The sequence below is a fragment of the Zingiber officinale genome, chromosome 5A (genome assembly GCF_018446385.1).
Source record: "Zingiber officinale cultivar Zhangliang chromosome 5A, Zo_v1.1, whole genome shotgun sequence".
NCBI lineage: Eukaryota > Viridiplantae > Streptophyta > Magnoliopsida > Zingiberales > Zingiberaceae > Zingiber > Zingiber officinale.
In genome coordinates, this window is record NC_055994.1 from 11,953,663 (window position 1) to 11,971,640 (window position 17,978).

Consider the following 17,978-nt stretch of genomic DNA (forward strand, 5'->3'; position numbering starts at 1 on the left):
GAATTGCTGAAAACAAGAAAATAAAAACTACCCTTCTCGGATTTCAACTCAGAATTTAAATCAGCAATAAAAATAACAGCACTAAATTAATGAAACAGAAAAAGAAATAGGAACAGAAAAGACTCAGGGATTTAACCTGGTTACAACCAAGGAGGTTGTTAATCCAGGACAGTAGAAAAGAGCGCAGTAAGAAAAATCTCCTTCTCTGAAGGCGGAGAAGCCTTTTACACTTTTGAAGCTCACTAGTTGCTTAGGAATTGCTTACAGATTGATTGCTTGAGTTGTCCTTCAATTCCTACCTCCAGGGGCCTTTATATAGCTCCTGGAAAGTCTATCCCGAGGGTCCAAGGCGCCTCCAACAAGGTTCAAGGCGCCTCCAGCTCGGTCAGCGGATAAAACTTTATCCGTAACGCAAACGGTCAAATCTGACCTGTTGAAGGCGCCTTCAACAGGGTTGAAGGCGCCTTCATGATGGAGGCGCCTCCAAGCCTGCTGGAGGCGCCTCCAAGCTGGCAGCACAATTTCCAGCTTGGTTTTTCCAGCTTCCGATGCTCTATTCTTCTTGGGTGATTGCGGCCAACTGGAATAGGGCTCACCCGAACCCAATTCCCGACCTTCTCCTCGAGCAGCCTTCTGTCCCGGCTTAACGTCCCTCGAACGTCGCGCACGCTCTTCACGCCCACCGGAGTACTCTTCCGCAGCTCACTCGTCCTTCGGACGCACCGAGCCCGTCGGCTCCCTTCCCGTGCCGTCCTTCTTGCTAGCTGCGTCTTCCGCTCGACTTCCTGTGTTCCTAAGCTCCTGCACACTCAGACACAGGGATCAAACACAGCAGGACCTAACCAACTTGGTTGATCACATCAAAACTACCACGGGGTCCAACAATCTCCCCCTTTTTGATGTGCATCAACCCAAGCTCAAGTTAGGGTTAAAATAGACATAAAAAGTAATTTTAAAGAAAAAATTACTAAACTAACAAGTTAAGAATAATTTTTACAATTAGTAAAATTGCAAAACCTTTAAAAAAATTTAAGTTTTCTCTAACTCCCCCTAAACTTGTACTTTTCTCTCCCCCTTTGATCACAGCAAAAATGGGGTCTTAAGAATTTTCAAGTAAGATTGAAGTTTTTGAAAATTTTCTAAGTTAAAAATGAATTTTTGAAAAAATTGCTAAGTTAAAATAAATTTTCCAAAAAAAATTTCTAAGTAAAACAAATCCTAAGTAAATGTTCAAATGTTCCCAAAAAAAATTTCTAAGTCAAGGAATGAACTTTTAGAATTTTCTAGAAAAAAATTTCTAACCCAAAAAAAAATTAAGTTAGAATTTTAAAAAATTTCTAAGGAATTTTTGTTTATTTTAACAAATATTTGATAAACTTTCAAATCATTATTTAATTCTTGTTTAATGATTTTTTAGAAAGTTAATTAAACATTTTCTTTCAATATTTTAGCTTCCAGGTCGTGGCGAGGCACTAGGCCTTCTTGGTTATTGGAGCAACAACCACTTCCTTAGACAAAACTTCCATAAAGAATTTCAATGTTTAATTTTCTTACTGTAAGCTTTTAATTTTTGAAAAATTAATTAAGCACAGATTTTGGAACCCAATAGAGGTTCCTTCCTACAGGATTATTCAAAAATCTAGGGGTTACATAGTTTCTTGGTATTTTCCTAAGTTGACCTTGATGCTTCCTTATATACCAATTTAATTTACCATAATTTCTTAATTTTGAATTTGGAAATTGATTTAAGCATGCATCAGATTTCAGTTTTTCAATTTCTAATTTCTAATTTTCATTTTCTGATTTTAGATGATCATACATTTCTAACGGGCATGCTCTTGCTAGGTTCAACTTTAGTTCAGCATTCTCTTTTTCTAATTGATCTAACTCTTTAGAAAGAGACTTGATAAATTTAAAAGATTGAGTTGGGGTTAGATTGCGTACCTTACTTACCTGATCTGGTGACGCTCCCCCTTCACTGCTGCTTTCTTCTTCTGATGTTCCTCCCCCTTCATCGATGCTCATCTCTGAGCTTGAGTCTTCTTCCGGTTGATGGTTCGCCAATAGCGCTAACCTTGAGAATTCTTCGATGTCCGACTCAGAGGTTGACGAATCTGACCAAGTAGCCTTCAGATTCTTGTACTTGGAGGGTTCTGGTTTCTTGTATTTTGGCTTTTCCTTTTCTTTCTCCTTTCTCTTCAATTTTGGGCAGTCTTCCTTGATGTGCCCTTCTTCGTTGCAGTTGTAGCAACGAACTATCCTCTTCTTTCGATGATGCCTCTGCGATTTAAATTTATTAGAACTGAAAAACTTATTGAAGCGTCTTACCAGTAGTGCCGCTTCAGATTCGTCGACTGAGGCTTCGGAGTCAGAATTGTTCATCTTTGCCTTTAAGGCAATGTTCTGACTTGTCTTCTCTACTCCGTTGGGTTCTGAAACTCGAGATTCGTGAAGTTCAAAAGTCGAAAATAATTGTTCTAACGTACTTACCTCGAGGTCCTTAGAGATGTAGTATGCATCTACTAAGGAGGCCCACTCTGGAGTTCTCGGGAAGGCATTGAGCGCGTATCGGATAGAATCCCGGTTGGTTACCTCTTCTCCAAGGTTCGTTAGTTGTGTTATCAGCTCCTTGATTCTCGCTTGGAGTTGCGCTACCTTCTCTCCTTGGTTCATCCGGAGGTTCGTTAACTGGTTCCAAAGGATGTCACGCTTCGCTAGCTTCGCTTCGGAAGTACCTTCGTGAAGCTCCAGGAATTTCTCCTAGAGATCTTTCGCTGAGTCGTAGCTCCTGCGGCGGCAGCACACTGAGCAGGTGGAACTCTATCTTTCCGTTGGCGACGAAATCGGCTTGCTCCTTCTTGCTCCATGTGTTTTCTTCTTTGTCTTTCGGCGCTGCAAAACCATATTTCATTGTAATAAGAATATCAAAATCCATTTTAAAAAATACCTCCACTTTGCGCTTCCAAGTGGCGAAGTCTCCGTCGAACTTCGGGGGATGGATGTTCGCTCCGGCCATCGTCTTGATCGTAGTGCTTCAGTTGGCGGTTAGTCCTTCTGAGGCGATCAGGCTCTGATACCACTTGTCGGTGCAGCGGAGACTAGCAAGAGGGGGGTGAATTGCTGAAAACAAGAAAATAAAAACTACCCTCCTCGGATTTCAACTCAGAATTTAAATCAGCAATAAAAATAACAGCAACTAAATTAATGAAACAGAAAAAGAAATATGAACAGAAAAGACTCAGGGATTTAACCTGGTTACAACCAAGGAGGTTGTTAATCCAGGACAGTAGAAAAGAGCGCAGTAAGAAAACTCTCTTTCTCTGAAGGCGGAGAATCCTTTTACACTTTTAAAGCTCACTAATTGCTTAGGAATTGCTTACAGATTGATTGCTTGAGTTGTCCTTCAATTCCTAGCTCCAGGGGCCTTTATATAGCTCCTGGAAAGTCTATCCCGAGGGTCCAAGGCGCCTCCAACAAGGTCCAAGGCGCCTCCAGCTCGGTCAGCGGATAAAACTTTATCCGCAACGCAAACGGTCAAATCTGACCTGTTAAAGGCGCCTTCATGATGGAGGCGCCTCCAAGCCTGCTGGAGGCGCCTCCAAGCTGGCAGCACAATTTCCAGCTTGGCTTTTCCAGCTTCCGACGCTCCGTTCTTCTTGGGTGATTGCGGCCAACCGGAATAGGGCTCACCCGAACCCAATTCCCGACCTTCTCCTCGAGCAGCCTTCCGTCCTGGTTTAACGTCCCTCGAACGTCGCGCACACTCTTCACGCCCACCGGAGTACTCTTCCGCAGCTCACTCATCCTTCGGATGCACCGAGCCCGTCGGCTCCCTTCCCGTGCCGTCCTTCTCGCTAGCTGCGTCTTCCGCTCGACTTCTTGTGTTCCTAAGCTCCTGCACACTCAGACACAGGGATCAAACACAGCAGGACCTAACCAACTTGGTTGATCACATCAAAACTACCACGGGGTCCAACAAGTCCTAGTGTGACTTGGTGAGGAGAACCCGACAACTAGGATGAGGCCGATAGAAGCTCTAGAAGGCAAGGCGTGAAGGATGGGGAGATATCCGAGGGACGCAAGGCTGATGGAGGAGGCTAAAAGGCTAGTTCAAGGTTGGTCGGGAGTGGCCAAAGGCTAGGCATGGAGACCTAACAGGTCACGATTGACCGGGAGTTGGGTTTGGGAGTTTGGACTTGAGTTTGAGCCAGGTCCAGGCTGGTCAATTGATCGGGCGATCGATTGAACCAGGGACCAATTTATCAGTGGATCGATTGGAGTGTGCTGTGAAGGAAGGAATGACCCAATCGATTGGTCGATCGATTGGGGCCATATTTCGTGAGCACAGAGCCCTTCCCAATCGATCGAGCGATCGATTTGGGAGCTGCCAATCGATCGGTCGATCGATTGGACAGAGGTATTCTCGCGTGATCGCGAGAAGCACAGAATGCTTCTGGATCGATCCACCGATCGATCCAGATGTTCCCAATCGATTGGGATTCGACCGTTGCACAGGATGTAGGTGGTGGACGGCTAGGATTGTCTGGATGTGACATGGCGATCGATTGGGGATGAATTCAATCGATTGGAGCTACTGTATAAAGCCTAGACGGAGCTTTTTCTCAACAGATCTTTTGTGTCGTTCTTCAGCTATTCACAGCGAGCTTCTCTGATCTACTCACGCAAGTTCTTAAAGGCACTTGGGGAGTTTCTCCAAGGTTCAAGAGGCGACGACAAGCACAAGTAAGCAAGAAGAGGAGTGTGTTGCACTGTATTTTTGTTTCCTCTTGTTATATTTGTGTTATGTTGTGTGTGAGTGTTGTACGAGGCTTCTCCGCCTCCGGCTGCGACCGAGAAGGAGGTTTTCATAGTGGAGTTAGCGTGTCGTGTGGATCCTTAGATTAGTCACCTCATCTTGAGGTGGATACCAAGTAAACCCTAGGTGTTAGCATTGGTTGTTTTTGTCTTTGTATTCCGCTGCATATCATCAAGATGCAACCGACGAACATGCGACGAGACGCTATTCACCCCCCCTCTAGCGGACACAAAGGTCCCAACACTTTTATCCTATTCTGGGCACTTGGAACCCTTCCAGGCACCCCTAGCAGGGCTATAAAAGTAGCCCTACTTCCAAAAGCTGACAATAACAAGAAAAAGAGAGAAACAACACTTGTAATTGATTCAGTTTCCGTTTAGCTTTCTACTTGTGAGATTTAACGGCTGTAAGAGGCTCTTCCGCCTAGAGGAGAATTTTAGTGAGCTTTACTTCTTCATTGGATTAACAACCTCCCCGGTTGTAACCAAATAATTTCTTTGTGCCTCGTTTTTTAGTCTTTTAATTATTTTTATGCAAGTGTTGAAAATTATTAAGCTATAAAGTACGAGAAAGGTTCATTTTTCTTTGCAAGGCTATTCACCCTCCTCTAGCTGGCCTCCAAGGATCCTACAAGTTGTATCAAAGCCAGAATGCCTTAGAAGGACTAACCGCTGACTGAAGTACCGAGACGATGGCCGAACCGAGCATCTACCTGCCGAAGTTCAAGGGAGAATTTGTGTTATGGAAAAAGCACATGGAGGAATTTTTTAAAACTGATTTTGAAATTCTTTTGATAATTAAATATGATTTTGTAGCTCCCAAAGGCTAACAAGGAAATGAAAAGGAAGAATACCAATGGAGCAAGAAGGAGCAAGTAGACTTCGTAGCGAATGGACGAGCTGCACCTACTTAGCGTACTTCCACCCCAGGAAGTAAATCAGATCAGATATTATGAATCAACAAAGGAACTTTAAGAGAAGTTCCTAGAACTACACAAAGGAACTTTCGAAGTAAAGTTTGCGAGATGGGATCTGCTCTGGAACCAACTAACAAACCTCCGGAAGGAAGAAAGCGAAATAGACGCACATCTGCACTCGAAGATCAAAGAACGCATCACCGGACTCACGAATCTCGGTGAAAAGGTAATGAACCAAGATTCATTAAGGTACGCTTTAAATGCATTCCCTAGGACACCTGAGTGGACCTCTATAGTCGACTCATTTTATATATCTAAAGACCTAGAAGTTAGTTCATTATAAAATCTTTTTTCCACCTTTGAACTTCACGAATCTAGATGTGCAGAGATGAAAAGGGAGCATAGTCAGAGCATTGCCCTGAAGGCAAGAACGGATAATCCAGACTCAGAAGCGTCAATCGACGAAGATGAAGTGGCGCTATTAATAAGAAAATTTAATAAATTTATTAAATCTAATAAATTTAAATCGCAGACGAGAAAGCATTATCAGAACAAAAGGAAGGTCTGATGTTACAACTGCAACGAAGAAGGGCACATCAAGGATGACTATCCAATATTGAAGAGCAAGCCCAAGCATAATCTAAAGGCGACGTGGGACGACACGTCATCTGAATATGAAATTGAAGCCTACGTTGGACTAGCCCTAATGGCAGACCATAAAAAAATAAGACAAAAGCAGCTCAGAGATGAGCATCGATGAAGGGGGAGGATCATCAGAGGAAAATTACGATGAAGGGGGAGCATCAGAATATGAGGTAAGTCACGTACGTGCCTTATATCCTGAAAAGTCATTTCAATTTATTAAGATTCTTTTCAAGGATTTAGTAAAATTAGAAATAAAAAAAATATATACTTGAAAAGACAATTAGCCAATGCATACCCCTTATATTTGTTTGATAATTTAAAAATAGAAAATGATAAATTGAAAATAAAAATAGAATATTTAAAAAACCGTGCATACTTAAATAATCAAAATATTAGGGGATATAATAATTTAAACTGGTATTTTAAATACCATAAGGGTCAAATTAAGAAAATATCATAAAAATACATTCCTAAGAAATTTCTTATTAATCTTGTAGGAAGGAACCTATTTTGGGTTCTAAAATTATATTTAGATTAATTATTTTCTTAGGACTTTCAAAAAAGTTAAATGTTTAAATTCTTTAAGAGGTTTTGTCTAGAAGTGGTTGATACTCCAATAACCAAGAATGTCTAGTGTCTCACCACAGTTTGGAAGTGAATTACTGAATTGAATGTTTAATTGGCTTACTGTGAATCATTCAACTAATGCTTTAAATTTTTACTAGAAAAATTTATTTAAAAATGTCTAATCATTAAAATTTGTTTAAGTTAATCTAAATGATCTTTTAAATTTTTTTTCGTTAGAAATTTTTATAAATTAGTGATCAAAATGCAAATTCTTTTAATTTTGCCAAAAATTCAACTTTCTGTGAAATTTTTTCGGTCCAACCCTTAGTAAAGTTTTTATTATTAAAGGAGTTTTTTTTTAAAAAAAAATCAAAGTTTTTGAAACTTAATTTTTTATATATTTTTTCCTATGACTTTTTAGACCTTCCAAGTAATATGTTTAACGTACCCCACTTTTAATATGATCAAATGGGGGAGTAGTAAAGATTAAGTCTAGGGCGAGGTAATATTTCTATACTTGCAACTTTTTTTTACAAAAATTTTAACTATTTATTTATGACTTATCCTAACTTAACTTGGGTTTGATCACATCAAAAAGGGAGAGATTGTTAGTACCCCAAGGTAATTTTGATGTGATCAACTAAGTCAGGTTAGGTCCTGTTGACTTTTAACCCTTGTGTCTAAGTGTGTAGAAACTTAAGAGCACATGAAATCAAGCAAAAGATGCAGCTAGCGAGAAGGATGGTACGGGAGAGAGCCAACAGGCTCGGTGCGTCCGAGGGACGAGGTACTACGGAAGAGTACGCGGACGGATGAGAAGGAGGCGCGTGATGTTTTCGAGGGACGAGAAGCCAGAGCGGAAGATTGCTCGAGAAGGCCGGAAGTTGAGTTCGAGTGAGCCCTATTCTGGATGGCCAAAATCACCCAAGCGAGCGGAGCCGGAACGGAAGAACTGGAGTGAAAGGCCTAGACCAAAAAGTCAACTGGCAAGTTGACTTGGTCCGAGCACTCAGAATAGAAGTTTTAGTCATTTGCGATGTGGCGCGTCCCGCTGCATAGGGGCAAACTTTTATCCCATTCCAGGAGCCTGGAACTCTTCCACGGACCTCACCAGGGCTATAAAAGCAACCCTACTCCCCAAAGCTAACAATAATAAGAAAAAGAGAGAAATAACACTTGTAATTGATTCAGTTTCATTTTAACTTTCTAGTTATGAGATTTAACGGCTGTAAGAGGCTTCTCCACCTAGAGGAGAATTTTAGTGAGCTTTACATCTTCTTTGGATTAACAACCTCCTCGGTTACCAAGTAATTTCTTTGTGCCTCATTTTTTTAGTTTTTAAATTATTTTTATGCAAGTGTTGATAATTATTAAGCTATAAAGTTCGAGGAGGGTTCGTTTTTCTTTGTAGGGCTATTCACTCCCCTCTAGCCGGTCGCCAAGGATCCTACATGAGTTTCCTTTACACCAACTTTTCTCATTGGCGTAAAGCCCATCCCTCGCGATGAGCTTGCAACTAACTCTCTGTTTAACCCCTTGGTTAATGGATCTGCTAGGTTATCCTTTGACTTCGCATAGTCAATAGCGATAACTCCCGTTGAGAGTAGTTGTCTAATGGTATTATGTCTTCAACTTATATGTCTAAACTTACCATTACACAAATGGATGTGTGCCCAACTGATTGCTGATTGACTATCATAATGTATGCAAATTGCCGATACAGGTTTTGATCATCTTGGAATATCTTCTAGAAATTGTCATAGCCATTCAGCCTCTTCACCACATATGTCAAGAGCAACAAACTCAGATTCCATTGTGGATCTAGTTATTATCGTTTTCTTAGAAGATTTCCAGGAAATGGCTGCATCTCCCAAAGTGAATACATATCCACTCATAGATTTAGAGTCTTTTATGCCATATATCCAACTCACATCACTTTATCCTTCGAGCATAGCAAGATATCTCGTATAATGCAATCCATATTTACGAGTATACCTCAAGTATCTCAGTACTCTTGTTATCCCTTTCCAGTGCTCAATACTGGGATTACTCGTGTATCTACTCAGTTACTTACTACGTAGGCCAAGTCTGGTCATGTACAACTCATTAAGTAAATCTGACTTCCAATCACTCGATAGTATTCTATTTGAGAGGTACTATCATCTCTATTTTTTTATAGATATTGAAGCATATCTATCTGCGTTCATGCTAACGTAGTATCACCCTTGGTGAATTTCTCAAGAATTTTATCCACATAATGGAACTAACTAAGAACAAGTCCTTCTTTTGTTCTAAGAATTTTGATTCCAAGAATCACATCAACTAGGCCCATGTTTTCATGTTAAATCTTGAGTTCAATATGCCGTTAGTGGATTTGATTATCTTATTATCACTCCCAATGATAAGTATGTTATCTACATATAGGCACAAGATGATATAGTTATTCTTTGTGACTTTCATGTAAATATATTTATCACATTTATTAATTTTGAATTCACATGTCTTCATGGCATTATCAAATTTCTCATGTTAATGCTTTGGTGCTTGTTTCAAGCCATATAATGACTTCATCAATCTATAAATATTATTTTTCTATCTTGGCACAGAAAATCTCTTAGGTTGCTCTATGTAAATTTCTTCTTCTAAATTCCCATTTAGAAAGGTTGTCTTTACATCCATCTGATGTGTTTTGAGATTTCATAGAGCGGCTATAGCCAACAATACTCTAATGAAAGTTATTCTCGACACAAGAGAATATGGATTAAAGTAATCAAGGCATTCTCATTGTCAATATCCTTTGATTACCAATCTGGCCTTATACTTATCAATTGTGCCATCTGACTTCCCTTTCCTCTTGAAAAATCCACTTGCAACCTAGTAGTTTACTTCCGGGAGGAAGATCCACAAGTTTTCAAATATGATTTTGCAAGATAGATTTTATCTCAGATGCAAGTGCCTCCTCCAGTAAGGTCCATCAGAAGAGCTTATAGATTCTGAGTAACTTCGGAGTTCACTTTCTAACATGAAAGGAATAAAATCTTATCCATAGGATTTTTCTACCGGAGCTATTTTACTCCATCTAAGCTCAACCTCGACTGGTTCCTCATCATTATCTTCTTCGCCTTATATTTCACATGTCCATTTTGAGGAGCTAGCTTCCTCTGGGGTCTTATACGGAACTGGGGTCTTATACGGAAACACATGCTCGAAGAATGAGGTATTTCTCAATTCTATTATCGAGTTCGTGTGTATATCCGGTATTTATAATTCATACACAAAAAATCGATACGCATTGCTATTATGTGTATATCCAATAAATATGCAATCAGCAATTTTCGGTCCTATCTTAATCCTTTTTGGATCAGGCACCAAAACTTTGACAAGACACCCCCACATTCGTAAATATTTGTAAGATGATCATCTTTCATTCCATAACTTATAAGGGCTCTTATCTATTTTTTTCTGGGGAACCTTATTTAAAAGGTAATTAGCTATTAACACAGCTTCCCCTCACATACATTCTGGTAGTCCAGAGCTCAATAGAAGAGCATTCATCATCTCCTTTAGAGTATGATTCTTTTGCTCAGCAACTCTATTTTACTGAGGTGTATAAGGAGTTGTTGTTTCATGTTTGATCCCATGTTCAGTGCACAACTCAGAGAATGGTGATACATATTCACCACCTCAGTCACTTCGAACCACCTTAATATTTCTATTAAGTTGGTTTTCAACCTCATTCTTATAAAGAGTAAATTTCTTTATAGCTTCATCCTTACTTTTGAGAAGATACATATAATAGTATTTATTACCACCACATATTGGCGTACCTTTTAGGTCATATACGTCAGTGTGGATTAGGTCAAGTGGTTCATTACTTCTTTCAATATGTTGAAAGGATGACCTTGTTATTTTCGCTTCAACACAAATCTCACACTTTTGTTTTGGGTCAAGGTGGAATGTAGGTATGCTTTGCATGTTTATTAATCTATGCAACACATCATAATTAACATGTCCTAGTCTACCATGACACAAACATGAAGACTCAAGAATATAAGTGGAAGACCTTTCATTTTTATTTATCTTAGGCCTAATGACCATTACATTGAGCTTAAATAACCCATTAGATATATAGCTCCTTCCTACAAACATTCCATTCTTCGATAATATAACTCTGTCCGACTCAAGAATAATGCGAAAGTCATGCTTGCTTAACAGTGATCCGGACACTAGATTCTTCTGAATCTTCGGAACATACAACACATTGTTTAGAGTAAGGTCCTTGCCCGAGATCATCTTCGGTACCACTTTTCCTTTGCCCATGATGTCCGAGGTTGTTGAGTTCCCCATGAACAGTTTGTCTCCATTAACTTCTTCGAAGTTGTGGAGAAGCTCCTTATTGCAACAGACATGTCTGGTGGCTCCAATATTGATCCACCATTGTCGTGGGTTTGAACCCACCAGGTTCAATTTAGAGACCATAGAGCAGAGGTCATCCATTTCTGGTCCCTCGTTCAGGTTTGCCTCCTACTTCTTCTTCGACTTTCTGTACTCCGAATATTTGTGACCGGCTCGATCATAATTGAAGCACTTCCCAGAGAACTTCTTCTTGCTGATGCCTCCTCTAGGTCCCATCTTGGAAGACTTGGGGTTCTTCCGTTTCGAGTGTTGACCGTGCTCTACCACATTGACTTTCACAGTAGCCTGAGAGAATAGCTTTCTCTCTGAACTCTTGTTGTCTTCTTCGATGCGAAGTCTAATAATGAGTTCTTCTACATTCATCTCCTTCCGCTTGTGCTTTAGGTAGTTCTTGAAGTCCTTCCATCCTTGAGGCAGCTTCTCAATGATAGCATCCACCTGGAAGGTTTCACTCAGAACCATCTCTTCTGAGTGAATCTTGTGCAAGATCACCTGAAGCTCCTGGACTTGGTTGATCACTATCTTGAAGTTAACCATCTTGTAGTCTAGGAATCGACCCACGATGAACTTCTTAGCCCCTGCATCCTCCATCTTGTACTTCTTGTCTAGGGAATCCTACAACTCCTTAGTTGTTCTCTTCATGCAATACACAGCGTACAACAAGTCGGCAAGGCAGTTGAGGATGTAGTTTCGGCAAAGGAACTCAGAATGAGTCCATGATTTCACTACACTAATGGTCTATGCATTAGCATCCTCAGCACGCTTAGGAGGGTCCTAGGTCAAGAACCGAGCCAGATTGAGCGTGGTCAAGTAGAAGAACATCTTCTGTTGCCACCTCTTGATGTTCAATCCACTGAACTTCTCTAGCTTTTCCCTGTGATTGATTAGCACAATTCCAATTAGGGTGGAGGAGACCTTTATGTGTTGAGTCTGTTGCACCTCAACACTTTATTCTATGGTCATCTCAACAGAATCGAATCTGTTTTAAGATTGTTGGGCAATCCGTCGAAGATTTTAGGAATTAGCCGAATTTAAATACATAAAATTAAATTCAACTTATCTGTTGAAATGACCTGATCTGATAATCTCAGGCTACCAGCAGGGATTGATTTCTGCCAAGTGCTGAGTACAGACTGGTCGAGCAAACAGAGAGGTCGAGTGGGCATATCGGCCGAGCGGGCAGTATAGCCGAGCGAGCTGTGTAGCAGATCAGGCAGAGCCTATCAAGTAGTAAATCAATCGAGCGAGCAAAGCGATCGAATAGAGAGTCTGACTGGGCAGAGCGGTCGATCGAATAAACTCGAGCAGTCGACCGGGTGGTTCAACCGAGCGGGCTGAGAAGCTGAGTAGTCCGAGAGGCCGAGTGAATGAGTGTTCAGCTGAACGGATTGAGCGAGCATGCAATCGGATGAGCGAAGCAGGCAAGTGGTCGGTCGGGCAGAGAAGCTGAGAGGACGACCGAGTGAGCGAGCGGCTAGTTTGGCAGAGAGGTCGAGCGGGCGAATGGAAAGAGGCCTGCAATTATCGTAGTTTCCTTAAAACAAATTCACCCCACCTCCAACTGTGTTTCGTGGTTTACTCGGGTCGTCTGTTTCTCAGAATACAACGGTTAACCGTGATTCCCACCAAGTACTGGTGGTCATGGCAACTGAGTGGTACCCGATTGTTATCACGGGGGCACTCTACCGAGCAAAAGTTGCACGACAGAGGAGGAGGGGAACGGAGGTGGAGAGCTACTGCTTCTTTTTTGTGTGTTGCTTAAGACCATGATCTCCCTTTATATAGGAGCACCATCCCTTCCCAGCATTAAATGACGAATAATGACCATTCAATATTCAGGGATTAATGATAGCTGATGACCATCAATGGCCAACCATTACTATCCGGGAGGTTACGAAAACAATGGTTAATGCTTTCATTATCTTCTTGAGCAGTAAAACAAATCCACGTAGCAAAATGTTGGTTGTTTCCCTTGGACAAATTTTGCCCCGACTGGTCCGACATTCAATGCTCACAAGTCGTGCTTGCACACGAGTTAACATGGTTCAGTACAATTCGGACCCTAGATTTGTACCCCCGCCCCCTGCGCACCCACGCATGAGAGAAAGTCTCTCCCCATGTATTTGTTCACATTATCAATGCATGTGAATCAATATAAACCAACAAATATGCTTTGAAATTCCCAATGTGAGACTAAAGTCTCATTCATAATGGAGTTTCATACCTCTTCCATATTTTCTCCATTCACATATATCCAACAAGTTTATAGGATTTTCTTAAATGCAAAATGATACTTTTTGTTTATTTGTTTTTTGATGCAGGAAAAGAAGAAGAATGGAAGGAGATCAAGGAAGTGTCTGCTGAGGAAGACGATGATTTCTTTTTGTATCTCTCCATTGTTTTGAGACTATTTGGTGACTTGTTGGATGTGAATTTTAGATTGGAATGTTTGATATTTTTGGATCTAATGACTTGTATATATTAATATATTGACTTGTTTTTTGTTTGTTTTCTATTTTTGATATGTTTGTTTGACTTGTATAGATTGTAGATTTTGGTTTGGATGTTAAATATGATGTGTTGGAATGTTTGTGTTTCTATAAACAGGTTTGAATTTTGTATGTATAATAAAATGTAAAAATTGATAAATTCTTGGCAAAAATTATGTATTTTGCAATGAATTTGACAATTAAAAATTTTCATCGTCAATCTATCATAATCCACTTGTATTATATATTTGTGATGAATCCCATTTCCATTTTATATTTGCAACGAATCCCATTTTCATCACAGATTTGACGACGAATCCATTTTCGTCGCAGATTTGGCGACGAATCCATTTTCGTTGCAGATTTGCGATGAAAATGAGATTCGTCGCTAAATCTAGGACGAAAATGTATTTGTTGCATATTTGATGATATCCTTTTCATTGCAAATTTATAATGAAAATGAGATTCATCATCAAATTTGCGAAAAAAACATAATTTCATCGCCAAATCTAGTTTGTGAATTTTGTTACAAATTTTATTTTCGCTACATATCTACAACGAATTTAGATATGAAAATAAAATTTGTTGTAGAATTTTTATATGTTTTCGTCCTAGAGTTCGGTGACAAATTATTTGTGATGAAAAATTATTCGTCACAAAAATTTTTACAATGATTTTGTTGTTTTTAAAATTCATCGCAAATGATTTTTTCTTTTAGTGGGGGTTCATGGTGGATCCAATATAGTGTTGTTAAATGGGTTAGGTATCTCCAACAATTAAACCTCTAAATGAGATTTTTTGTAACCTCCCAAGTGTCTTCCATATCAAAAATGAAAAAACTTATTATTCTATCTACAATTAAAAAACCTATTTACAATATCTCCCTAAATTACAAATTATAAATCATACTATAACACTACTTTATCATTAATTACAAGCCCAATTTATAAGAGAAAAACATAAATTTAAATTTTTAATATTATTTTTAAACTATAAATTTCAAATCTCACCTCTATAATAATTCAAACTTTTTTATTGAGATTTTTAAATTTTACAGACCTCTCACAAATTTAGTATTAGAGAGGTCCTAAATCTAGTTTAGACATATCAAATTATTTTAAATAAAATTACATTAATAAAAAATTAAAATTTAAAATTAATTGGAGAGGGAGATTATTATAAAAGTATAATTAAATATTTAAATTGTGAGTTTAAAGAATGAGAAATAAGGAATTTAATTGAGAAAATCGGAGTCGTTTAGATGAGGAATAAGATCAAAGGTATTTATGAAAAAAAACATTAAAAGATTAAAGGCGTTTATGAAAAAACATTTTATAAAATCTTTTCATGATAATATATATAACGTGTTGGACAATCTTTCGGAAATTTAGAGAATTAATCGAATTTAATTTACATTGAATTAAATTTAATTTATCTACCGAGGAGATAACTTGAACAGATAATCTCAAACTGCCAACAAGAATTAATTTCTACTAAGTGTTGAACACTGACTGCATAGTATAGCTAAGCGGTCGAGCGGGACAGAGTAGCCAAGTGAGCACATCAACCTAATGTCCAACCAGGCAGAAAACCGAGCGGATCGAGCAAGCGACTGAGCGAGTGACCGGCCGAGCAGATCGTGCGAGTGACCAGCTAAGCAAATCGGGCAAGTGAGCGGACGGACAGGCTTGCAGCCAAGCAGACAAAGAGGTCGAGCGAGCGAACGATCGAGCTAATGAGCGGTCGAGCGAGCATGCGGCCGGACGGGCGTGCAGCCGACCGGACGAAGAGGCCGAGCGAGTGGCCAGACAAGTGATCGGTCAAGTGAGCGTGCGGTCGGACGAACTTGCGGCCTAGCGGACAAAGAGGCCGAGCGAGCAAATGACCGAGCGAACGTGCGGTCGGACAGGCGTGCAGCCGACCAGACGAAGAGGCCGAGAGAATGAGCGGTCGAGCGAGGGTGTAGCCGGATGAAGAAGCTGAGGCCTGTGATGGAGACAGTTTCGTTGAAACAGATTTACCTCACTTTCAGCTATGCTTTGAGGTTTTTCCACTAAGTTGGTCATGGAAAACTGAGATGTACCCGATTGCTATCACGAATACTCCCTCAAACAAGAGATGCTCGACAAAGGAGGGGGTACTTCTAAGTCTTAAATTTAATGCATTCGTGCGCACATTCACATGTAAGAGAAAACATCTCCTCATACATTTATTCACATCATTAATATATATGAATCAATATAAATCAATCAGTATATTTTAAAACTTTTAACATGAGACTCATTCACAATCAAATTTTTTTCACTTGTACATCTCTTCTATTCAAATATATTCAACATAACTATCATCAGATGATAACACGTGGCCACAATTTTGGGCCACAAAACAATATCAACTTCTGATTGCCACCAGATAATTCTTTTTTTTATGCAAAGTCGACGATTCCTGATCCCAAACTACTTCACATAGATTTTTTTTATTTGGTTTAAATTAAAAATAAAAGAATTGAAAAGAAAAGAAAAAAAAACATGTACGAATAAAAAAAATTAATCTGATTGCGACACAGAGCGCATCCGAGGACGGGAAAAACACTTAATTAATAGATCCACAAACCTTCTTTGCTACAATTGCGACAAATTACAGAAAGGCTAAGTAGAACACGATGGACATGGCTTACCAAAATTCAATGAGTTGAAAGATGACTCCCAAGCCCTTGAAAAAAAATAGCAGAGGTGTGGGTTCTTGACTAACACTTGGATCGATCGATCGAGACTCTCAGACCAATTGCCGATCAACGCGCTTCCGAATGCGAAAAGGGGTTCCTGAAGTGATCGGTCTTTGGAGTCGCCGGAGCAGCTGCATCATCATCGCCTCCGGCGATCTTCCCACACGTCGGGCAGATTGAGAGACCGGCCGCCGGGAATTGCGTGGGCTTCAGAGCTTTCATCTCCTGCAACTCCTTCTGCAGCATCTGGTTCTCTTTGCTCAGCACCTCGTAACACCTCTTCAGGAATTCACAGTCCATCTCCGTCTGCTTTAGCTTTTTCCTACACGTCGCAATTAACAGAGTTGAGCATTGATGTGTAGGCAGAGACACATACGCTACATTTTTAGCACCGACCTGGCTCTCCTGTTCTGGAACCATACTTCCACTTGCCGCGGCTGGAGATTCAATTGCTTAGCCAACGCTTGTTTCTGCTTCTGATCCATTAGAAGAAAGAAGAAAGAAGAAAAACAGAGGAATTACGAGGGAGAATTAAGAAGGATCAGTTAATTAATTAGTTATAAGGATCCAATATGTACTTACTGGAGTGAGATTACTTTGGCACCTGAACCTGATCTCCAACATGGCGGATTGCTCTCTGGTAAGTCTAATTTTCTTCCTCGCATCGCTGTCTTCCTCCTCGTCGCATATGACAGGCCGCCTTCCGCCTTCCAAGCTCTTCGGAGAAGCGCGAGGTTGCAGTCGACGGTGGCAGTGCGCTGAAGGCCTTGAAGGCGTAGCTAGTGCAAGAGAAAGCTGAGTTTCACAGGCGTCCTCCATCAAACTCTCTTGCTTGTGTGTGTGAGAGAGAGAGAGAAAAGGAAAGAGAAGGGGGAAAGAAATGGTGTCTATATACGATCGAGACTGACGGCAGAACAGAAGAAACACGAACTGAGTGGGGTTAGAATGAAAGGAATTGTGACGTAGCAAGCGGTGGATTTAATTAATATAACCAAAAAAAAAACCATATTCGACGGTGGGGCTGTGGACTGGTTGGCTTCTCACTGTTCCTGACATAAATAAATAAATAAATTGAGGCAGGGACCGTTTCAGTTAATTATCCTCAGATATTATTTATTTATTTATTTATTTGTTGTTGGGTTGCAATTTGTGTTGCTAATCATTGATCACTCTAATCACGAAACGACGCAATGGGAGTGTCACGATTACGTACAAGGCGCGCTGCTTGAATCCTCGTCATAATTTTTAACTTGTGATTCGGAATCGGGGTCATTCCGTGCTTACGCGTCTATAATTGAGAGATCTACCCTCGTTATCTGAGAATATGTAATCGCCCAGTTATGAGTTGAAAAATACCATTTAAGATATCTTTAGAGATAAGGTCGTCTCAAGATTCCTTGAGAT

The 17,978-nt window shown here is 40.0% G+C and overlaps 1 protein-coding gene across 1 annotated transcript; it reads right to left on the reverse strand.

Moving 5' to 3' along the window:
* Positions 1-16,431: 16,431 nt before the first annotated feature.
* On the reverse strand, positions 16,432-17,500 carry LOC121982627 (homeobox-leucine zipper protein HOX19-like). Its single transcript, XM_042535768.1, has 3 exons — positions 17,157-17,500; positions 16,971-17,050; positions 16,432-16,896 (listed from the first exon to the last, which is right to left on the reverse strand). Exons 1-3 carry the CDS (start codon positions 17,391-17,393, stop codon positions 16,641-16,643), a joined length of 573 nt encoding a protein of 190 aa, XP_042391702.1. The 5' UTR covers positions 17,394-17,500; the 3' UTR covers positions 16,432-16,640.
* Between the last annotated feature and the right edge of the window lie 478 nt (positions 17,501-17,978).